This window comes from Myotis nattereri (assembly GCF_964212035.1).
Source record: "Myotis nattereri genome assembly, chromosome: X".
Classification (NCBI taxonomy): Eukaryota; Metazoa; Chordata; class Mammalia; order Chiroptera; family Vespertilionidae; genus Myotis; species Myotis nattereri.
Genome location: NC_138078.1, coordinates 38,615,320 through 38,639,862, shown reverse-complemented (window position 1 = coordinate 38,639,862; position 24,543 = coordinate 38,615,320). Strand labels below are relative to the sequence as shown.

The 24,543-nt window shown below is 41.2% G+C and overlaps 1 protein-coding gene across 1 annotated transcript in view; it reads left to right on the top strand.

Annotated features, from left to right (window-relative positions):
• The window catches only part of PGK1 (phosphoglycerate kinase 1), a 28,998-nt gene extending 10,173 nt beyond the window's left edge, over positions 1 to 18,825 (top strand). The window contains exons 2-11 of the mRNA XM_081081898.1: positions 1,583 to 1,633; positions 7,295 to 7,450; positions 7,563 to 7,707; positions 9,860 to 9,963; positions 10,587 to 10,706; positions 14,971 to 15,085; positions 15,320 to 15,499; positions 17,182 to 17,359; positions 17,635 to 17,733; positions 18,109 to 18,825. Of these exons, the coding sequence (XP_080938024.1) occupies positions 1,583 to 1,633; positions 7,295 to 7,450; positions 7,563 to 7,707; positions 9,860 to 9,963; positions 10,587 to 10,706; positions 14,971 to 15,085; positions 15,320 to 15,499; positions 17,182 to 17,359; positions 17,635 to 17,733; positions 18,109 to 18,149 (1,189 nt within the window). The 3' untranslated portion in view covers positions 18,150 to 18,825. The remainder of the gene's footprint in view (positions 1 to 1,582; positions 1,634 to 7,294; positions 7,451 to 7,562; positions 7,708 to 9,859; positions 9,964 to 10,586; positions 10,707 to 14,970; positions 15,086 to 15,319; positions 15,500 to 17,181; positions 17,360 to 17,634; positions 17,734 to 18,108) is intronic.
• The last annotated feature ends 5,718 nt before the right edge of the window (positions 18,826 to 24,543 follow it).

Genomic DNA, 24,543 nt, shown 5'->3' with positions numbered 1-24,543 from the left:
GTCTTCTAGCAGGCTTTTGTTTGTTTCTATTTACATGGAATAATTTTTTTCAATTTCTTCAATCATCCTGTATGAGTCTTGTTCTGAGGTGGGTCTCTTGTAAGCAGCAAATAATTGGGTCATGTTTTTGTGTCTATTCAGCTACCCTATGTATTTTGTTTGGAGCATTTAATCCATTTACATTTAAGGTTATCGATGATTACTTATTTATTGCTATTTTAATTCTGTATGCCTGTTTCTCTCTTTGTCTATTTCTTCTCATTACAACAGTCCTTTTAGCATTTCTTGCAGTGCTGGTTTGGTGGTGATAAGCTCTTTTACCTTTTTCTGGTCTGGAAAGCTCTTTATTTCACCATTTATTTTGAATGGTAGTCTTGCTGGACATAGTAATCTTGGTGTCCAATTCTTGCTTTTCATTACTTTGAATACTTCATGCCAGTCCCTTCTGGCCTGTGGAGCTTCTGATGAGAAATCAGTTGTCAGCCTTATTGGAGCTCCTTTGTAGGTAACAAATTGCTTTTCTCTTGCTACCTATCAGATTTTCTCTTTGTCTTTAATTTTTGGCATTTTAATTATGATGTGTCTGGGCATAGGCCTGTTTGGGTTCTTCTTGCTTGAGATTCTCTGTGCCTCCTGAACTTGTGACCTTTTCCTTCACCAGGTTAGGGAAGTTTTCTGCCATTATTTCTTCAAGCACATTTTCTATCCCTTGCTCACTTTCTTCCCCTTCTGGTATACCTATTATATGAATGTTGTTATGTTTCATGGTGTCCCTTTCCCTTAAGTTGTCCTGTTTTTAAATTTTTTTTCTTTTTGGGTTCTCTGATTGAATAATTTTTCTACCCTGTCTTCTAATTCACTGATCTAATCATTATCTTGTCCTAATCTACTCAGTAGTCCTTCCACTGTGTTATTATATCATTTTTCATAGTTACTATATCTTTTCTCATGTTGTTGAGCATCCTTTGCCATCATTCTGAACTCTCTATCTGATAAATTTCTTTTCTCCCTTTCATTTAGCTCCTCTTCTGGAAAATTCACTTGTTCTTTTATTTCTGGCTTTTTTTTTTTTGTATCCCATTTTCGCTGTTTGTTTGGGTTTGTGTCTATTAGGTAGGTTTGCTACGACTTCCAATCTCTAGTGCAGGACAATGCCAGCCACTATTTGTGACTGCTAGATAGAACAGGTTTAGCTACTCAGGTCTTCAGGGCTAGTTCCTATTATTCCAGTTAGTTTTATTTTTACAAATGTCTATTTTAAAGTATGAGATACATACTGTAAAGGACACAAATCATAAGCTTGAGGAATCACAAAACGAGCATATTTATACAATCATCCCAGTCAAGAAATAGAACATTACCAGAACCCCAGAAGACCCCTCTGGTGTCCTATCTCAGTCACTACCATCCTCCTCCTCTGCATGGCTAACCATTATCTTGACTCCTTATACTGCTTTTTAATTTTAAGGTGATTTTTGAACTTCCAATTTATTTAACTGGTTCACTAAAAGTACTTTTCTAATCTTTGATGGAATAATGCATTGATCATGACTCTGAACCTGAAACTTTGTTTCCTTTTTAGAGTGGACTTCAATGTTCCTATGAAGAACAACCAGATAACAAACAATCAAAGGTAAGGTTCCTGCTAAGCATTGTGCTAGGTTATGATGTGTGTTGGTGTAACTATGAAGGATGAAATGGTTTTCCTTTCTTATCATACAACTATGATAATTTAAGTGATCTGAGCAAGGATTTTCACCAAACTACCCTTGGTCTGCTCTGTGTTTTTTTTTGGAGAATTTTTATGAGAGTCTATTTGTGTCAAATTGATGACATATGCCAGGGAGCAAGATTTCAAGAGCTCCCTGGTCAGCTTTCTTAATGAGAATGTAGACATTGAAAAAAATCATCTTAAAGTGATTTATTTTCTGCCTTCGATTTTTGAAAATTTGAAGAATTTGGGGTTATGCATTTTTAATGAATGTCAGAGTTTAAGGTTTCTTGTCTTCCCTTGCAAAATGAACTATGCAAGAGAAGGATTTTTTTTTAAAATATATTTTATTGATTTTTTACAGAGAGGAAGGGAGAGAGACAGAGAGTCAGAAACATCGATAAGAGAGAAACATCGATCAGCTGCCTCCTGCACATCTCCCACTGGGGATATGTCCGCAACCCAGGCACATGCCCTTGACCGGAATCGAACCTGGGACCTTTCAGTCCACAGGCCGACGCTCTATCCACTGAGCCAAACCAGCCTCGGCAAGAGAAGGATTTTTTAATTACCAATAATTATTGAGATTATATGTACTATTATAACCTCCTACTCCAGGTGGTCCAGATAAAATCAGTTTTTGAGAATTTTGACTTAAAGGGAAAAGACTTTAGAAGTAATATTTTCAATCTGTGTAGATTGAGAAGCAGAAATTTTAAGTGACAGTACTGCTCTTGCTTTTGACTAGATTGTGATACAAGGTTTTTTGTGTTTTTAAAAAAATATATCTTCTTGATTTTTTTATAGAGAGGAAGGGAGAGGGATAGAGAGTTAGAAACATTGATGAGAGAAAAACATTGGTCAGCTGCCTCCTGCACACTCCCTACTGAGTATGTGCCCGCAACCCAGGTACATGCCCTTGACCGGGATCGAACCTGGGACCCTTGAATCCGCAGGCCGAGGCTCTATCCACTGAGCCAATCTGGTTAGGACACGAGGCTTTTTAAAAAAAATATTTTTATTGATTTCAGGGAGGAAAGGAGAGGGAGAGAGACTTAGAAACATCAATGATGAGAGAGAATCATTGATTGGCTACCTCCTGCACACCCCTACTGGGGATTGAGCCTGCAACCCTGGCCTGTTCCCTTGACCGGAATCAAACCCAGGACCCTTCTGTCTGCAGGCTGATGCTCTGTCTACTGAGCCAAACCAGTGAGGGTCAAGGTTTTTAAGTTTTATTTATTTACTTACTTATTATTGAATTTATTGCGGTTACACTGGTTAACAAAATTATGTAGTTTTCAGGGTCACAATTCTACAACATATCTGTACACTGTATTGTATGTTCATCATCCCAAGTTAAATATTTTTCTATCACCATTTATCTCTCCTTTACCTTCTTCTACCTCCTCCCACCTCCTCCCCTGGCAATTACCACACTGTTGTCCATATCCATGAATTCTTTCTCTTTTTTTTTCAATTTCTCTTCCACCTCTCAGTCCCCTCCCCAAATTTTTTAAATTTTAAATGAAAGTTTTGAGCTTGAAAGGTGCTTTTTCAATTATTAGACCAGTGTTGTCTAATGTAAATATAATATGAGCCACATGTAATTGAAAATTTTCTAGTTGTCACATTAAAAATGTAAAAAGAAATGGGTGAGCTTGGTTTTAATAATATATTTTATTTAATCCAGTAAGTCTAAAATAATCATTGAAATATATAACCTGTAAAATAATCAAAGGCACATTTAACTTTTTTGGTATTAAGTCTTTGAGATTTGTCATGTATTTTACACTATAGCACATCTCAATCTGGGCTAGTCACATTTCTAGCGTCTAAGAGGCACATGTGTCCAATGGCTATCATATTAGACAGTTCAGGTCTAGACCCAGAATTATCTCAGATATTGGCCCCAGAATAGAACCTGGCTGTCTATCAAGACATTTCTGCTGTACCATAGTGGAAGGTCTTGTACAAGGCAGCTCTGACCCTTCTTGAGTTACATTATTTTCTGCAGCACACAGAAAAGATTGGAAACATGCCTGCCTATGAAGGTATTTTATGAATAAAAAGTAGAAAAACACGTCAGAGTAGATCTTTTCATGTTTGGAAATCCATGGGGTTTAGAAATAATAGAACTTGCTGACAAAGCATAGCCCTGAAGGTTAATTTGTTTCCATTGGGCAAACTTTATACCTGATAAAGTTTTACTCTTTATTTGGTATAAATGATTTTTTATATATGCCAAATAGCATAGGTTATTTTAGAAATATAACTCGGTTTTTGTTATTCCATACTCTGCTGAAATGTCACCTTATCAGAGACTGTCCCTGGCCACCTTTCTAAAATCCCCTCCCACTGTTCCCCATTCAAACTTGTCCCCTTACCTTGCTTTATTTTCTCCATAGTTCTTATCACCATCTGAGATAGATATATTTTGTTAATTGTTTTGCTAGAGGCCCAGTGCATGAAATTTGTTCACTTGGGGGGGGGGGAGGTCCCCCTCAGCCCAGCCTGTGCCTTCTCTGGGACCCCTAGGGGGATGTCCGCCTGCCAGCTTAGGCCTGCTGCCTGGGGAGAGTGGACCTAAGCCAGCAGGCGGACATCCCTCTCACAGTCTGAGACCCCTCACTCCTTACCACCCACCTGCTTGCTGCTCCTTAGCGCTGCTGTGGAGGCAGGAGAGGCTCCCGCCATCGCCTCTGTGCTCACCAGCTTCTGGCTGAGCAGCGCTCCCCCTGTGGGAGTGTGCACTGACCATCAGGGGGCAGATCCTGCATTGAGCATCTACCCCCTGATGGTCAGTGCGCATCATAGTGACTGGTTGTTCCATCGTAATGGTCACTTAGGCTTTTATTATATAGACTAGAGGCCCGGTGCACAAAAATTTGTGCACTCGGGGGGGAGGGGGCCCCTCAGCCCGTCCTGTGCCCTCTCGCAGTCTGGGACCCCTCGGGAGATAACGCCCTGCTGGCTTAGGCCTGCTCCCAGGTGGCAGAGGGCAGGCCCAATCCCTAGGTGCAGCCCCTGGTCGGGCTCAGAGCAGGGCCGATTGGGGAGTTGGGGCGCCGCCCCCTGTCATGCACAGAGCAGGGCGATCAGGAGGTTGTGATGCCACCCTCAGTCACGCTCAGGGTAGGGCCGATTGGGGGGTTGGGGCACCGTCCCCTGTCACACTCAAGGCAGGGTTGATGGGGAGGTTGCAGCGCCACCCCCTGTCACGCACAGAGCAGGGCCAATCGGGGTTGGGGCGCTGCCCCCTGTCATGCACAGAGCAGGGCCCATCAGGGGGTTGGGGTGCCACCCTCTATCACCCACAGAGCAGGGCTGATCAGGGGGTTGGGGTGCTGCCACTCTCACACTCAGGGCAGGGCCGATGGGGAGGTTATGGCTCTACCCCGTCACACACAGAGCAGGGCCCGTGGGGGGGGGGGGATTGGGGTGCTGCACCCTGTCACACACAGAGCAGGGCCGATCAGTGGGTTGGGGCGCCGCACCCTGTCACACACAGAGCCCCAGGGCGATCAGGGGGTTGGGGAGCTCCCCGCTATCAGGCACAGAGATGGGCTGATCAGGGGGTTGGGGCACCTTCCCCTGTCAGGAACAGAGCAGGGTGGATAGGGAGGTTGTGGCCCCGCCCCCTGTCACACACAGAGCCGCAGGGCGATCAGGGGGTTTGGGCGCTGCCCCCTGTCACGCTGATCCCGGTGCTGGGAGGCCTCTCGGCTCCGCTGATCCCGGTGCTGGGAGGCATATTACCTTTTTACTATATAGGATAGAGGCCTGGTGCACGGGTGGGTGCCAGCTGGTTTGCCCTGAAGGGTGTCCTGGATCAGGGTGGGGGTCCCCACTGGGGTGCCTGGCCAGCCTGGGTGAGGGGATGATGGCTGTTTGCAGCTGGTCACACACCCTTCAGGGTGGGGGTCCCCACTGGGGTGCCTGACCAGTCTGGGTGAGGGGCTGAGGGCTGTTTTCAGGCTGGGGTGACTGAAGCTCCCAACCGGTCCTTTTTTTCTTTTTCTTTTTTTAATTCTGGGCCAGGTTTAGCTTTGGAGCTTGGCTCCAGCCCTTAGGCCTCCACTGCTGAAAGTAGGTTTCTGGCCTTTGCTTACAATGTTGCAATCCTGCTGGCTGAAGCCCAGTGGACTAAAGCCGGTGTCTGGGGTTTTGTTTAGCTTCTATATTTGTTACATAGTTGCTTAGAGTTGTAGCTCAGAGGCCTGCAGCGGCAGGCGGGAAATGTTGGAGTCCTCCGTCACTGAAGCAAGCAAGCCTCATGTTAGTTTCAAGCTGCCTGGCTGCCAGCCGCCATCTTGGCTGGCAGTTAATTTGCATATCTCGCTGATTAGCCAATGGGAAGGGTAGCGGTCGTACGCCAATTACCATGTTTCTCTTTTATTAGATAGGATTACCTCTCTCATGATTAGAATTTCACTTCCATGAGAGCAGAGACTGTTTTATTTACTGTTGTATTGTCAGAATGTGTAACAGTACCTGGCTTAAAAGAAGTATTCAATAAGTATTTATTGAATAAATAAATCATTTTCTTAATTATAAATTTTAATTTTTTTAATGACTGGCAAAAATGAAAAGCTAGTATCAGGTTTGTAACAAAAATTTGAAATGTTTCAAGTTTAATAATTTTTTGGTTAAACTCAAATGTAGTATAGTATACAAATCACATTCTGTATAATGCATATATTTTTTCTTAAATAGAAAAGTGTGTTAGGATCTGTAATGGGTGCAAAAAAGTTACTACAATTCTTCCCGAATTTTCTTTAATGGTTTTAAGATTTCTCCCAGTTATATAAAAGCTGTGTTTTGGTGTCCCTAAGACCATGCACATTTTGTGATTTGCTAGGACTCATAAAACACAGTCTCACTAGTAAAGTTCATTACTTTGAAAGGATGCATGGAAGGGTCAGCACTGGGAAAAGACAGGGAGAGTCTGGAGAAATCCATGAATGGGTTTCTGATGCTCTCTCCCTCCCATGAGGGGACATACTGAGTGTGTTCCTTTCTCCAGCAGTGAAAAATGCAGTAAATTGTGTGCAATGATTATGCCCAGAAAAGCCTGTTAGAGACTTGGCCCTCAAGATTTTTATTGGGAGCTGGTAACATAGGTACCCTCTACCTAGCAACTATCGAAATTCTAGACTTCCTGGAGGGAAGCAGGTACCCAGTATAAATAGCCTTGTCTTTTGTAGACAGTCTAGGAATGGTGAATGCCTTTTGTCTGTTAAAGGACTGAGGGACCACTTTGAAAGCCAAGTTCTGGACACCAACCAAGGATCAACCTTGCAAGCAGGTTTTTCAAAGATAGCAGCTTCAGGCCTGCTAGCTGAGTTCTGCTTTCTGCATAAGGGGCAAACAATGATGAGAATGTATAATCCTAGGTGGGGGGTGTAAATTAACTTATTCCCTTGAACATGTATCTGAGGACCATCAGTGAATTGTTGAAAGTACATTCGAAGGAATTTGGAAAAGAAAAGGGGCTTTATGTTTTATGAGGCCATGAAGGACATATTTTCCCACTAATTTCTAAGTGTAACCTTGTTCTACCTGCTGTCTTTCTGGTTGCAGAATCAAGGCTGCCATCCCAAGTATAAAATTCTGCTTGGACAATGGAGCCAAGTCAGTTGTTCTTATGAGCCACCTGGGTCGGCCCGATGGTGTCCCCATGCCTGACAAGTACTCTTTGGAGCCAGTTGCTGTAGAACTCAAATCTCTGCTGGGCAAGTAAGTGCCAGTTCTGGCTCTGGTGGATGTTGTGACAGGAGATGTCAAGCATATTGTTACTGGTTCTTAGCTTTCAGACTGCTTAAGTCTCTCCATCTCATGCTCTCCCCAGGGATGTTTTGTTCTTGAAGGATTGCGTGGGCCCCGAAGTGGAGAAAGCTTGTGCTTCCCCAGCTGCTGGGTCTGTCATCCTGTTGGAGAACCTTCGCTTTCATGTGGAAGAAGAAGGGAAGGGAAAAGATGCTTCTGGGAACAAGGTAGGACCTGTGATTTTTAAAATTTATTTGTATATTTTTATTTATTTTAGAGAGGAAGGGAGAGGGAGAGATTGAAACATTAATGATGAGAGAGAATCATTGATCGGCTGCCTCCTGCACGCCCCCTACTGGGGAGCAAGCCCCTAACTCAGGCATGTGCCCTTGACTGGAATTGAACGTGGGACCCTTCAGTCCACGGGCCAATGCTCTATCCACTGAGCCAAACCAGCTAGGGCCTGACATTTCTTAAGGTCACTTGAGTGCCTTCTTTCAAGCAGTTTCTTTTCTTAGCACCACAGGCCTTGGTCGTATTGCCTTATCGTGCCTTTGGCACGATCTTGCTAGTAGAAGTAAAATGCTGACCTAAAATTTGGTGCCCTTTTAGACAGAAACTCGAGCTGCACAGACTCTAGGACTTAGACAGGGCAGGAGGCAACTGGGAAATTGAGGCAAAACCTTTTATTAAGGAAGTGAGGAACAAAAAAAAAAAAGGAAATGAGGAACTAACTACTCTAGTCAATGACTTTTTTCTTTAGTTGACTTTACATTTAGTGTCCAATAGCTTTCAATGCTTGAAATTTCAGGAGCCAGTCATGACTTTAAAATGGGTAAAAAACAAAGTGAGGCCATAAAATGTTTCCTTTATCCAGTGTCTGCATTGGTCTTTCAGGGGCATTCTCTTCCTTCTAGTTATTGGCAGAAGAAAAATGAGAAGTGGGTTCTGATTATTATTGTTAATTTCTAAAGCACTTTTTCATGAAGAGCTTTCAATTTGCCATTTTGCCTCAAATAATTCTTGATAGAAGGGTTATTATGCCTTTTTAATATGGGAAGATTTCAGGGATAGAGAGCAACTTGCCAAGAGTTACACTGTGAATTCGTGTCAGAACTGGGCTTAGAACTCAGGTCTCCTGCCATCGAGGCATTGTTTTCATTACTATATGAATCATCTTCCAGTCACCAGTAGCTGATGATATTCCATTTTAGAGAGATTATGGGGCTTTTTAGTCTTTAGTTTTAGCATTAGTGTACCTGTATTCTTTTTTAAAAAAATATATTTTATTGATTTTTCACAGAGAGGATGGGCGAGGGATAGAGAGTTAGAAACATTGATGAGAGAGAAACATCGATCAGCTGCCTCCTGCACACCTCCTTCTGGGGATGTGCCCGCAACCAAGGTACATGACCTTAACTGGAATCGAACCCAGGACCTTTCAGTCTGTAGGCCAATGCTCTATCCACTGAGCCAAACCGGTCAGGGCAACCTATATTCTTTGGGTCATTAGAAGAATGCTCATGTGGCAGCTGCATTCATCTTGATATATAGGAAGATGGGAGTGGGCAGTGACTAAAATGAACATCTGCTTTGTGCTGTGCCATCTCTCCCTTCATCTGGCTTCCTGTGCATCTTCGCTTAGTCTCCTCCCAAAGACTTTTTGTTCATCTTGCCATTCTGCTTTCCGTCCCCTTTGGGGGGTGGTATCCCTGGATAGTGAGCTGATATTTCAGAGCTCTATATTTTACTTATACTTTTTGTTCCTCTCTTCTTTTTTGTAGAAGTATATTTCTTATTTTCTCAAATGCCTAACTTTAGGAAAGGCCATATAAAATACCTCCTTTTGGTCAGCGTAAAGTGTTTCTGAGGTCCTTTTCTCTTGCCATGTTTCTGTCTGCCTGCTCTGTTCCAGCCTGCCATTGTTGCTTTCATGAGGAATATGTGTGAGGACCTCTCCCTTTGCAGAAAGGCTTTTTCCTCTCTTTTATAAGGAGAATATGTTAAAAATAAGGAAATGAGTCAAGGAGATAGAAGAATAGTCAGAATCTTGTCCTAGAAGTAGGGGAGAGGCCAGTGAAAAATGAGATGTGGTTATTAGCCTTTGTGATTAAGCAGTTAAGCCACGGGTCAGGAATCTTAGGTTTGCAATTTGAGGGAAGGCAAAGGAGAGCAAAAACATGTAAAGTTGACCAAAAGACCTGGAATATTTGCAAGAAAGAGCAGACCCTGTTGCTAATTGTAAATATTGATGTCTCACCAACTCAAGGGTCTTTAGAGAATGTTCAAGAAGACTCTTTGTAGGAAATGCTTTTATAGTTGCCTTTGCAGCCATCAACATTTACTGTTGTTGGGTTTTCCTTTTTTTTTCCTCTGCAGGTTAAAGCGGAGCCAGCTAAAGTAGAAGCTTTCCGAGCTTCACTTTCCAAGCTAGGGGATGTCTATGTCAATGATGCTTTTGGCACTGCTCACCGAGCCCACAGGTAGTACGAGTCTTATTTGATGTTGAACTGGGAACAGTATTATTCTGTTTACTCAAGCAGCACAATCTCTGGGTTGCTTTTAGAGACATCTGTATTATACTGTGATTCTGTTGGCTTCTATCTCTAATTGGAGCTACCACTTAGATTGTGGCTCTTGTTGAGTGCCTCTGATCCAAAGAGGAAATAAAAGTAAAAGTTGAGAATTGTGGAGCTTTTTTTGATCTTCTGTAAGCAGTTGCTCTTTCTCATTGTGGATATTTCATGTAAAGTTCACTCTCTGTGAACATTGTGGGATCAGAATCTTATGCTGTCAGTAGGAAGAAAATTTAGGAATCTTCACTTGTCGTCAACTGGCTGATTATTTATTGGAATTAAACCCTTGGCCTGAAGACTACTAATAATTGGGTATATTAAATTCTGCTTAAGGTAATTGCTTTTCATTTGCCCTTTGACACTGTACTATTAGTAAAAAATTTATTCCTAAGTGTTTTTGTTGCAGTTTAGGGATGAAAATCATGGTCTCCTGAAATCTTCAAAGTATTTCAGTGATAAGGAGATGGCCTCTAGAATTGGGAGAATTGGGAGGGACCAACTACAATTTGAATGTCTCTTGTCTTTTCTAGCTCTATGGTGGGAGTCAATCTGCCACAGAAAGCTGGAGGTTTTTTGATGAAGAAGGAGCTGAACTACTTTGCCAAGGCGTTGGAAAGCCCAGAGCGACCCTTCCTGGCAATCCTGGGCGGGTATGAAGAACTCTTCAAGATTATGCTTTCAGTAGTGTGTTTGGTAGGAGGCCATAACTTGGGTGTTTATTGTCAGAATAGGGTGTTTATTGTCTTTCAGCTCAGCCTGTACCCTCTCCAATCTGGGACCCCTTGGGGGATATCCGACTGCCGGTTTAGGCCTGATCCCACAAACCGGCAGTCGGACATCCCTCTCACATCCCAGGACCGCTGGCTCTCAACTGCTTGCCTGCCTGCCTGCCGGATTGCCCCTAACCACTTCTGCCTGCCAGCCTGATCACCCCCTAACCACTCCCCTGCCAGCCTGATCAACGCCTCACTGCTCTCCCCTGCCAGCCCTCTTGCCCCTAACTGCCCTCCCCTGTAGGCCCAGTTGCCCCCAACTGCCCTTCCCTACAGGCCCAGTTGCCCCCAACTGCCCTCCCCTGCAGGCCTGGTCACCCCCAACTGCCCTCCCCTGCCGGCCCAGTCGCCCCCAACTGCCCTCCCCTGCTGGCCTGGTCATCCCTGACTGCCCTCCCCTGTCGGCCCGGTCGCCTCTAACTACCCACCCCTGCAGTCCTGGGATGTGAGAGGGATGTCCAACTACCCATATCTACAAAAGTATGGGTAGCTTTCAGAGAAACTTAAAGGGGATAGTACAGTAATCTGGGCCTAGCAATAGCTATTACCATCCCTAGGCCTAAAGGGACAAAGAGGGAATGGTTACCAAAATCCAGAGAGGGTAGTTGTATTTAGAGGGCTCTTTGATAGGACAGGGGACATAGGGATAGATATCTGTCAGGGAGGGAGCAAGGGAAATAATATTCTGATGTCCCTTCAACCTCCTACTGATGTACTCCTCTCACCCTCAGTTGGCTGCAACCCAACTAGAAGCCAGAGAGCAATGGAGTCCTTTGAGGAAGACCATGAAGGTCAGCCTCTTGGGACAGAGAATAGGGCTGAGAAGGAATAAAAAATGGTTCTGTCCCTGACCGGTTTGGCTCAGTGGATAGAGCGTCGGCCTGCGGACTGAAAGGTCCCAGGTTCGATTCCGGTCAAGGGCATGTACCTTGGTTGCGGGCACATCCCCAGGAGGGGTGTGCAGGAGGCAGCTGGTCGATGTTTCTCTCTCATCGATGTTTTTAACTCTCTATTCCTCTCCCTTCCTGTCTGTAAAAAGTCAATAAAATATATTTTAAAAAATGGTTCTGGAGGAAAGAATTGGAAAGGTCTACCACATGTGCTCATATAACAATTTTAATTTTTGATGCATTTAAGCCTTTCATATCCATATAATCTGGCAAGGAATAACTAGGAGAATCTTCTCATTTGTATTTTATATATCATTTAGAACTCATTTCTCCAGATCACATACCATTTTGTATTTTCTCCTATGGGTAAAGATACCATGTGAATAATTATATTGTGATAGCTTAGTTAAAAATAGAAATTTCAGAATTGTGGGTCAAGAGGCTAGCTGAGTAAATTTTAGGCAATAGAGTAGGGACAGGGACCTGGTACTGCTTAGAAAAGATAACTTACTATCACTTGGCATGGCTAACTAGGTACCAGCCTCTTTATGACTGGAAGCCTCTGACCCTTCTATGAGCAGGGCTTTAGTCCTCATGGGAATGAACACACTCAGCATTTCCCTATGAAAGCTGACTCTGGAGTTGAGTGTCAATTTCACATAGCATAATTGCTCTTTCTTTTGTGAGCCCAGTTTCAGGGTCCTAAAAATTATTCATGTGGATACGGGTTATCTGTGTCTTGTGACCTTATAAAGTTCAGACTGATTGTTGCTTCCCGGGAGATTAGGATTTGAGCTGTCTGATTTTGTTTTCCAACCTTCTGTAGACATGGATTTTGGGGGTGAGTGCCACCTTGTGGTTATGATTAGGTTTTAAACTCAGCTTGAAATAGTTGTTTTGGGGAGGCTGATATGGAGGTTGTTTTTTGTTGTTTTTTTTGGTACCTTTCTTGCAGTGTAGTCTCCTTAGACCATAAATGATTTTGAGAAAATTTTTACATTTTTATTAAAAGACATTATTTTTTTTAAAAAATATATTTTATTGATTTTTTTACAGAGTGGAAGGGAGAGAGAGATAGAGAGTTAGAAACATCGATGAGAGAGAAACATCGATCAGCTGCCTCCTGCACATCTCCTACTGGGGATATGCCCGCAACCCAGGTACATGCCCTTGACCGGAATCGAATCTGGGACCTTTCAGTCCGCAGGCCGACGCTCTATCCACTGAGCCAAACCGGTTTCGGCTATTAAAAGACATTATTGTGGAAGCACTCACACAGGCACAGACGTTGAGATAATAGTATAATAAACTCCCAGGTGCCTGTCACCCTGCTTCAAAAATTTTTGACATTTTTTCCAATCTTGTTTCATCTACTGTCTAATACTTTTATTAATCAAGAGTATTTTAAAGCAAGCCTTAGCCCTGGCCGGGCGGCTAATCACTCGGCACACCAAAAAGTTGTGGGTTCAATTCCGGGTCGGGGCACAAACCTCAGTTGTGGGTTTGATTTCCGGTCAGGGTGCATGTGGGAGGCAACCAATCGATGCTTCTCTCACATTATTTCTCTTTCTCTCTCTCTCTTTTCCTTTCTCTCTCTCTCAAATCAATAAACATATCCTTGGGTGAGGATAAAAAAATAAAGTAAGCCTTAGATATCATATAATTTCACTTATAATACTTCTGCATGCATCTCATAACTGATAAGGATACTTCTTTTAAATAACTACCTAACAAAATTTAAGTTTCATCTATAGTACCTCATCTGTATTTAGAAGTTATCTATCATCTCAGAAATGTCTTTTTACAGTTTGTTTGAATAAGGATCCAAATGAAGTCCATGTATTATATTTGGTTGTTAGGTATCTTTTATTCTGTGATAATCCTGTTTTCTTCTTTTTTTTAAAAAAAAATACTTTTATTGATTATGAGAGAGGAAGGGAGAGGGAGAGAGAGAAACGTCAATGATGAGAGAGAATCATTGATTGGCTGCCTCCTGCAAGCCCCCTACTGGGGATTGAGCCCGCAACTCAGGCATGTGCCCTTGACTGGACTCAAAACCAGGACCCTTCAGTCCTTTGGCTCTATCCACTGGGCCAAACTGTCTAGGGCAGTTCCCTCTTCTTTAAGTATTTTTCATTCCATTGATTTATTGAAGTAGGGAATTTGAGTTATATCCCACATTCTTTAGAAGAGTTTGAATCTCTTTACTTTTATTTTCTCCCCACCTCCCTTCTTCCCTCCTTCTCTCTCTCTCTCTCTCTCCCTTTCTGCATTAACAGTTAACTCCATTCTGACCCTTCATGATGACCAATCTTGAGAAGAGAGATAAACAGTCTCTTGTCATCCATTTCCCCACATCACTATTGTTCTGAAACCCTATTTTACAAATCCTAGCATAGTGCCTCTCACAGGGTAGCCATCATCTTTTTTATTGAATGAAGAGGAAATAGGCTCAGGTGATTTGTTCATTTAAGTGGAATTTAGATATATAGGAATGTGAACGGAAGGCAAGCTATTACTTATGTGAGGGACATTAAAGGTTGTGCTTCGAGTGAACTCGTTTTTCTTTAGAGCTTTTTCCTTTCATAGTGAGGTGAAAGGACATCTGTATTTATTGTCTTATTTCCCTCTACTAGAATATAAGCACCAAAGGGGTAGGGGTCTTTGTTTTTGTCAAGTGATTTTTCTTGAGACCTAGAATAGTGCTTGGCACATAATAGGTACTCTATAAATATATTGAATCAGGTGGTCCAAAAGAATAATGAATGACATAAAGCAAATGTCCCAGTCACTGAGAATAGACTTACGAGTGTGAATATCTTTCTATTTTTGCTCAGTATGTATTAGTTTAGTATATAATCTCATCCTTGCTCTAGGGTTAAGACAGTTTTGAGTAGGCTTAGGGAAACCCACAATTAGCAGTCTTGCTCAGGCATAATTAGTAATCTTGACCTTCTGATTTTTTTGGGGAAAAGAGACAAAATAGACTTATTTGGAACTCATGGTTCCTTTAGATGATAGTAGGTCTTCTTAGCCATTTTTAGCCTAGAGCCACACCGTAAAAGGATTTCTTAGAAATGAATTGGCCTTTTGGGTTAAAGAAACATAGGCAAAGTTAGCCAATACTTTTGTCACTTTGTGGGACATTTCTCTGTTTCTCTGCCTTGATATAAAAACTCAGGCTCTACGTATTATCACTTCTTTTGTTTGTCCATTATTCTTTTGGTGATGATTTTTGCTTTCCCTTCTAGAGCTAAAGTTGCAGACAAGATCCAACTGATTAATAATATGCTGGACAAAGTCAATGAGATGATTATTGGTGGTGGAATGGCTTTTACCTTCCTTAAGGTGCTCAACAACATGGAGGTAGGAAACCAATGACAAGTGGATATGAAATAGCTCTTGATGAGAAATAGAAAGAAAACCAGCTTTTGACATGAGCCCTAAAAACTCCCATTTTTATTTATTTTGGCAAGTTGTTTTTCTTTTGTCTTGGAATTGTTCTTTTATATTGTATTGTATCTTCTTCCTGTCTACTTTGTGAGGCAATCACATTCTTAGTATAGAGGTTGATCTTCATCATTTTGGTTCCTTGTGTAGATTGGCACTTCTCTGTTTGATGAAGAGGGAGCCAAGATTGTCAAAGACCTGATGTCCAAAGCTGAGAAGAATGGTGTGAAGATTACCTTGCCGGTTGACTTTGTCACTGCTGACAAGTTTGATGAGAATGCCAAGACTGGCCAAGCCACTGTGGCTTCTGGCATACCTGTTGGCTGGATGGTGAGTCACTTGGGTGGTTGATAGTGTGAGTGAACAAAAATATTTTGGTATCATTTATTTAACCAACCTACAAGCATTTTATTATTATTTTTTAAATATATATTTTATTTTTTACAGAGAGGAAGGGAGAGGGATAGAGAGTTAGAAACATCGATGAGAGAGAAACATTGATCAGCTGCCTTCTGCACACCCCCTACTGGGGATGTGCCCACAGCCAAGGTACATGCCCTTGACCAGAATCGAACCTGGGACCCTTCAGTCCAAAGGCCAACGCTCTATCTACTGAGCCAAACCGGTTAGGGCAAGCATTTTATTTTATTTATCTTTTATTTTTTAAAAAATATATTTATTGCTTTCAGACAGGAAGGGAGAGGGAGAGAGAGATAGAAACATCAATGATGAGAGAGAATCATTGAGTGGCCTGCCTTCTGCATGCCCCACACTGGGGATTGAGCCTGCAACCTGGGCATGTGCCCTGACCAGGAATTGAACCGTGATGTTCTAGCTCATAGGTCAATGCTCAACCACTGAGCCACGCTGGCTGGGCCAATCAAGCATTTTAAAAGAATCTTCACAGGAGGTCTCTGTCAGAGAAGGCTCCAAATGTTGCATTGAGATCCTCCTTAGAGGAGAATCCATGGGGGAAAAGCAATGGTATCAGATTGCTGTTGTCTTCATAAGTAATGTGGGGACAAAGCCATTTTTGTTTTCTTCATCTATTGATTTCTTAAGTATTTAACTATGTGCTAGGGATGGGGCCATTTTGAAGTATGTTTTGCTATGTAGAAACCGGTATAAGAAATCGTCTATAAAAACATAAAGATAGTAAAAGTATACTGATTATAAGCAGGGAAAAATGTATGTGTATACTCAAGACTAATTTAGTTGATTGTAGTGTTCTTAATTTTAATAGCTGTATAAAATTGTATCATGTTGACATACTAGTTTGTTTAGTCATTTGCTTTTGTTAGTCATGTAGATTTTATTTAGTTCAGTGTTTCTCAAAGTGTGGTCCCAAGAACCATTAGTATCATTTTGGAATTTGTTAAAAAACAACAACTAGTTCTTGGGGCCCACCCCAGACCTACTGAATCAGAAACTCTGGTGGGCTGGGGCGGGGCAGGGGACATAGAGCCCAGCAATTATACTCAGACAAGCCCTCCTGGTGATTCTTATGTGTGCCAAAGTTTGAGAATCACTGATTTGTTCAGTGTTTTTCAACCCGGCACTACTGACATCTCAGGTAGTTTTTGTTTTGTTACAGAGGGCTGTTGTGGCATTAGAGGGTGTTTACGGCATCTTTGACTATAGGTGCCAGTAGCACCCCCCACTCCCCAGTTGTGACAACCAGAAATGTCTCCAAACATTGCCACGCATCCCCTGGGAAGGGGCAGAACTGACCCTGATTGAAAACCACCAATCTAGCTCTTCACAATAATACACAATGATAATAGCATGGCTAAGAAAGTTATTTTATCAAATAACCTTTGAGGTTTTCCCTTAGATTTGATCTTCCATAAAGGGCACGAACAGGTTTATAATTTTAAAAGACTGAAGAGTATCTTGGTTCTAGAAGAAACTCTGATGTTCAGCCTTAAGTTCTGGTCTTGATAAAGGTGGTATTTGTTTCTCTAAGTAGATTTTCTTGGTAGCTCATCCTCTCTATTAACTCTACCCCATAGGGCTTGGACTGTGGTCCTGAGAGCAGCAAGAAGTATGCTGAGGCTGTCGCTAGGGCTAAGCAGATTGTGTGGAATGGACCTGTGGGCGTATTTGAATGGGAAGCTTTTGCCCGAGGGACCAAAGCCCTCATGGACGAGGTGGTGAAAGCCACGTCCAGGGGCTGCATCACCATCATAGGTAAGGGGTCATCTATGAAGCTACTACCAATGTGAGCTGGCAGAATTCTGATCAGAGGAAAGTAGACGGGAAATAGGTAAGTTTTCCTGGGTTTCTTGGCACAGTGATTCTTGAGAGCTAAACAGTTATATAATTTATGGAGGAAGCTCTTAATGAGATGGAGTTGGGGTTTCATCAGTTTCTGGTTTGGGCTTACAAGTACATCACTCTGAAGTTTTGGTGCCAATTCTTTTTTTTTCCTCCTTTCCCATTTTTACTTGGCTTCCATTCAACAGGTGGTGGAGACACTGCTACTTGCTGTGCCAAATGGAATACAGAGGATAAAGTCAGCCATGTGAGCACTGGGGGTGGTGCCAGTTTAGAGCTCCTGGAAGGTGAGGTTCTTCCTTGATTTTTTGGCTTCTTTGAGGGAAGGATGAGGGTTATGCAGTGAGAGGTGGGTAGAATGGAGTGGTGATAGCAGGTAGTGTTGTCATTAGCAGTCATTTTTAGCTGGGCAGTACAAATGGAGGAGCTTGAAATTAATCTCCTGCCATCTATTTGAGGTGGGGACGGGCCTATAGGAAAACTTATTCTCAAAGAGGTTATGGTCTAGTAGACCTGGGACCCAAAATGTAAAAGATAGCCAACTTCTAGCTATCTATCGTAAAGAAGAGCTGACATATTATTAGGAAGATAGAAAGTGACAGATCTGGCTTAGTGAATCCTATCGTAATACTGTCTCTTTGTGTATGCTCTCTCAATAACAGGTAAAGTCCTTCCTGGGGTGGATGCTCTCAGCAGTGTTTAATACTTTTCCTGCCTTTTGGTTCCTGTGCACGTCCCCTTAGTGAACTTAGTGCTTTCCGCATCTCTACTTGATATTAGCTAAAATCTTCCCCCATGTCAAGATTCAGCTAATGGCCAAGAGATGCAGCCCAGGAACACTTAAACGGTTGCACAGCATCTCAGCTCATCTTTACTGCACCCTGGACTTGCTTCCATTCTTCAGGATCCCATTTGAATTTCTTAGTGACTAAACCATTATACATCCTACAGTGCATATATTTATATTTTGTCTGTTAAAAAAGTAAGCTGTTAGCTTAATTCTCTTCTTGGAGTAGCTTATTCTGATTAGCTTTGTCATTGTTTCACTACTCGCATGAAAACCAGATGAAATTCCAGTTGTAGGGAGGGAGGGAGACAAAGTTGGTGATCTGTTAAATAAATAAAAAAAATATTCATTGAAACTGGGATTCTTTTCCTGTCATATTTTGTTAGTTAGAGTGAGAACAGACTTTTCAGAGGATCAAATCTACATTTCTGAATGGAAGAAATCGGGCATCAGTGATGGGGAGGTGGGATTAGGTAAATGTCTACTCTTTTATGCCACACATTGAGGTACTTTATTTTAAATTTTATTTTTATCTGTTACACATGAATGTAATTTTTTTAATATATAGATTTTTTGGGTTAGGGTTAGGGAGAAAAAAAAATAAAAAAAATATATAGATTTTTTTTTATTTCAGAGAGGAAGGAAGAGAGATAGAAACATCAGTGATAAGAGAGAATCATTGATTGGCTGCCTCCTGCACGCCCCCCACCACAATTGAGCCCACAACCCCGGCATGTGCCCTTGACCGTAATCAAACCTGGGACCTTTCAGTCCACAGGCTGGCGCTCTATCCACTGAGCCAAACCGGCTAGGGCTAATTTTTTTGAATATATGTTTTTATTGATTTTAGAGAAAAGAGAGAGAGAGAGAGAAAGAGAAACATCAGTGTGAGAGAGAAAATATCTATTGGTTGCCACCCACATGCACCCTGACCAGGGATTGAACCTGTAACTTGGTTATGTGCCCTGGGGTGCACAAGACAATGCTCAACCAACTGAGCCACACTGACCAGAGCCACATGAATATAATTTAAAGTCAAGGCTTATAACAAAAAAATAGGCCTCATTTCATTCCTCCCACTTGTGATTCCCACTCCCCAGAGGTGATCGCTTTCAACTCTTAGCTTTTTTAAGGTATTTGCCTCCATATTTTAAGTAATATGCTTATTCTGTTAACTTCTAATTTTTTTAAGAAAGGTGTCTATTAATTTTATACATGGGACAATTTAGCTCACTTATAGACTTTCCCACAATACTTCCTATTCTTCATTCTCCCAATATAGTTTTATCATAATTCTAGATTAAATTATATAATTATAAGTATTCACAGCTGAGCTATGTCATATGCTATGATTACATTTATTTATGTAACTTTTATTATTTTTTTACAGGAAATATCTTTATTCATGAGTTCTGTTTTTCTTTTTATTAAATTTATTGGGGTGAGATTGGCTAATAAGATTATATAGGTTTCAAGTGTACATTTCTCTAATACATGATCTGTATATTACATTGTATACCCACCAACCAAAATCAAATAATCTTCTGTCACAATATATGTGGTCCCCTTTACCCTTTACCACCCCCTTCCCTCTGGTAACCACCATATGTTGTCTGTGTCTATGAGTTTCAGTTTTATATCCCACATGAGTAAAATCATATGGTTCTTAGTTTAGCTTCTTCTGACTGACTTATTTCACTTCCATAATATCCTCAAGGTCCATCCATGTTGTTGCAAATGGCACTATTTTATCTTTTCTTAAGGCTGAGTAGTATTCCATTATATATAGGTACCACATCTTCTTTATCCAATCCTCTATTGAGACATTTTGGCTGTTTTCATGTGTTGGCCATCAGGAATAATGGTTGCAGTGAACATAGTGGTACATATATCTTTGCAAATAAATGGTTTCAAAATTTGCATGTAGATACCCAGAAGAGGTAACTCTTAATTTTTTTTCAGGAACTACCATACCAATCTTAATGTGGCTGCTGCTTCTTTTTTTTTTATAACAGTTTTTATTTATCTTACTAGTGTCCCAGTGTACGAATTCATGCACATTGAAAGGAAATTAATTAGAAGAAATATTTTAATATTTCTATTTGCTTCTTGCTAATGAAAAGAAAATAGGATCCTATCGAGTCTCCTATCTACCTACTCCAGGACTAATGTGAGGATCAAATGAGATGAGGCACAGGAAAATGCTTCAGAAACATTTGGTTAAACTGCAAAATGTTTGCACCTGGCTATAAAGCAAGTCAGGTTCCTGGGCTGAAGAAACTCCAAGTCACTAGGGAGAGGAAGCTGGGCGTTGCTATGTGATTATCCGGTGCCCACAGCCACTGTTTCAGGCCAGGGCTGGGCTGTGGGCTGCATTTTGCGCTGTGGGGTCTTGGTAGCATTGGCTGCGATTTGTTGGGGTGTCGCTCCGAGCTGGTGGCGGAGCCTGTGTCCCACTTGAGGGAAGCCGAGTGTTGGTTTGTCGGCAGGAGGTCCGAGGTGCCATTTCTCTGTAAATGGCTAGTGTGTGTCATAGCAGCTCCTGTGTTGAGTGTCTGCCTCCTGGTGGTCAGTGTGCATCATAGCTACAGTTGGACAGATGGACACTTAGCCTTTTATATGTATAGATCAGCGGTTCTCAACGTTTGGGGGTCGAACGACCCTTTCACAGGGGTTGCCTAAGACCATCGAAAAACACATATAATTACATATTGTTTTTGTGATTAATTACTATGCTTTAATTATGTTCAATTTATAACAATGAAAATACAACCTGCATATCAGATATTTACATTACTATTCATAACAGTAGCAAAATTACAGTTATGAAGTAGCAACGAAAATAATTTTATGGTTGGGGGTCACCACAACATGAGGAACTGTATTAAACGGTCGCGGCATTAGGAAGTTTGAGAACTACTGGTATAGATAGAGAGGGGAAGGGAGAGGGAGAGGTAGAAACATTGATGAGAATCATCGATTGGCTGCCTCCTGCATGTCCCCAACCTGGGGAATCTAGTGTGCAACCCAGGCATATGCTCTGACCAGGAATTGAACCAGTGACCTTTATTGCACAGGATGATGCTCAACCAACTGAGCACACTGGCTGGGCAGTGTGGCTTCTTTAATTCTCTAGGTTTGGGACTTCTGTTCAGCCAGATTTCAGGCAGTTCTGAATGATGTCTGTTCTATGGTTTACTTGTAAATTTGATGTGGTTGTTGGAGGATGCAAGTGCCACATTTCCCTATGCCTCCATATTTTTTTTTCTTTCTTGATTAAGGTATTACATATGTGTCCTTATCCCCCCAATACCCCCCCCCACACACACACACATACTCATTCCCTCACCCCCCTGGTGTCTGTGTCCACTGGTTAGGCTTATATGCATGCATACAAGTCCTTTGGTTGATCTCTCCCCCTTACCCCCACCCTCCCCTACCTTCCCTCTGAGGTTTGACGGTCTGATTGATGCTTCTCTGTCTCTGGATCTGTTTTTGTTCATCAGTTTGTTGTTCCTTATATGCCACAAATAAGTGAGATCATGTGATATTTATCTTTCTCTGACTGGCTTATTTCGCTTAGCACAATTTACCATAGCTAAGATTTGGAAACAGCCTAATTGCCCATCAGCAGATGAGTGGATTGAAAAACTGGTACATCTACACAATGGAATACTATGCTGCGGTAAAAAAGAAGGAATCCTTACCTATATCTCCATCTTGACTGGAAGTCTCTTTGATCCATTTTGAATTAAGTTGTATATGTGGGGACAAACCGTAATCTAGTTCTTTCTTTTGCATGTGGCTTTCCCATTTCCCTAGCACCATTTATTGAAGAGGCTTTCTTTCCTACATAGTGTGCTTTTGTCTCCTTTGTCAAGAATTATTTGCCCATATACGTGTGGTTTTATTTCTGGGTTCTCAGTTCTGTTCTATTGGTCTGTGTGTCCATTTTACTGCCAATACCATGCTATTTTGATAATCTCAGCTCTGTAGTATAATTTGAAGTTAGGTAGTGTGATACCCTGGCTTCGTTCTTTTTTCTCAGGATTGCTTTGGCTGTTTGACATCTTTTTTGTTTCAATACAAATCTGATGATTGCATTAAATTTGCATATTGTTTTGAGTAATATGGCCATGTTAATTATGTTGGTTTTTTCAGTCCATGAACACAGGATATTTTCCGTTTTATTGTGCTTTTTAATCTCTTTTAATAATGCTTTGTAGTTTTCATTATATAGGTACTTCATATCTTTTGTTAAGTTTATCCCTAAGTATTTTATTCTTTTTGTTGCAATTGTAGAAGGAATTTTTTCGATTTTTTTTTCTGAATTTTCATTGTTAATATATAGGAAAGCAGGGGATTTTTGCACATTGATTACGTATCTGTAACTTTAATGTATTTGTTTATTTTTTCTAATATTGCTGTTTTTAGGGTTTTCTATATACACAGTCATGTCATCTGCAAAAGTGACACTTTTTACTTCTTCATTCCCAATTTGGGTGCCTTTTATTTCTTTCTCTTGCCTGATTGCTCTGGCTAGGACTTCCAGAACTATGTTGAATAGGAGTGGTAGGAGTGGCATTCTTTTCTTTTTCCTGATTTTAGAGGAAAACCTTTCAGTTTTTCACCATTGAGTATGATATTGGCTGAGGGTTTGTCATACATGGCTTTTATTATGTTGAGGTACTTTCCTTCTATTCTTATTTTATTGAGATTTTTAATCATACATGGATGTTATTTCTTATCAAATGCTTTTTTTTGCATCTATTAAGATCATGATTTTTATCCTTTGTTTAATGTGGTGTATTAATGTGGTGTTTATGTATGTGGAAACATTCTTGTGCCCTTGGAATGAAGCCACTTGATTATGATGTATTATTTTTAAAATGTACTATTGTATTTGATTTGCTTGTATTTTGTTTAGGATTTTTGCACCTGTATTCATCAGAGATATTATTGCCAGGTTTGGGTACCAGAGTTATAATGGCCTCAAAAAATGTGTTAGGAAGTATTGACTCTTCTTTAACTTCTTGGAAAGAGTTTGAGAATAGATTTCAAATCTTCTTTGAATGTTTGGTAGAATTCACTCATGAAGCCATCTAACTGGTCTTAGACTTTTATTTTTGGGAGGTTTTTGATGGTTGTTTCATTTTCCTCACTTTATGATTCAGTCTAGGGAGCTTATATTTTTCTAGGAACTTGCCTATTTCTTCTAGGTCAGTGGTTGGCAAACCACGGCTCGCGAACCACATGCGGCTCTTTGGCCCCTTGAGTGTGGCTCTTCCACAAAATACCACGTGCGGGCGTGCACGTACAGTGCAATTGAAACTTTGTGGCCATGCGCAGAAGTCAGTTTTCAGCCTGGGGGAGCCTATTTTGAAGAAGTGGTGTTAGAAGAAGTGGGGGTACGTTCGCTGAGGTTGACCCCTCAGATTGAGGACGTTTTTAGCAAAGGGAAGCTTAGGAGTACCCTAATTAAGTTAATAACAATGCACCTACCTATATAGTTTAATCTTAAAAAATTTGGCTCTCAAAAGAAATTTCAATCGTTGTACTGTTGATACTTGGCTCTGTTGACTAATGAGTTTGCCGACCACTGTTCTAGGTTATTGAATTTGGTGGCCTATAGTCTTTCATAGTATTCTAGTATGATCCTTTGTATATCTGTGATGTCTGTGGTCACTTCTTTCATTTCTGATTTTGTTTATTTGAGTCATGTTTCTTTTATCCTTAGTCTAGGCAGGATTTTGTCAATTTAATTTTTTTAAAAATTTCTTTATTAAGGTATTACATATGTGTCCTTATCCCCCTATTGCCCCCCCCCCCAACCCCCCACTCATGCCCTCACTCCCCTGTTGTCTGTGTTCATTGGTTAGGCTTATATGCATACATACAAGTCCTTTGGTTGATCTCTCCCCCTAATTTTATTAATCTTTTCAAAGAACCAGCTCTTTGTTGTATTAATTTTTTGTATAGTCTTTTTGTTCTCTATTTCATTCAATTCTTCTCTAATTTTTATTATTTCCTTTCTTTTGCTGACTTTGGATTGCTTGTATTCTTCTTTTTGTAGTTCTTTAAGATGTAATGCTAGGTTGTTTACTTGCAGTTTCTCTTGTTTCTTTAGATAGTCCTGTAAAGATATAAACTTTCCTCTTTATCATTGCTTTCGCTGCATCTCAGGATTTTTTAAATATATTTTATTGATTTTTTTACAGAGAGGAAGGGAGAGGGATAGAGAGTTAGAAACATCGATGAGATAGAAACATCAATCAGCTGCCTCCTTCACACCCCCTACTGTGGATCTGCC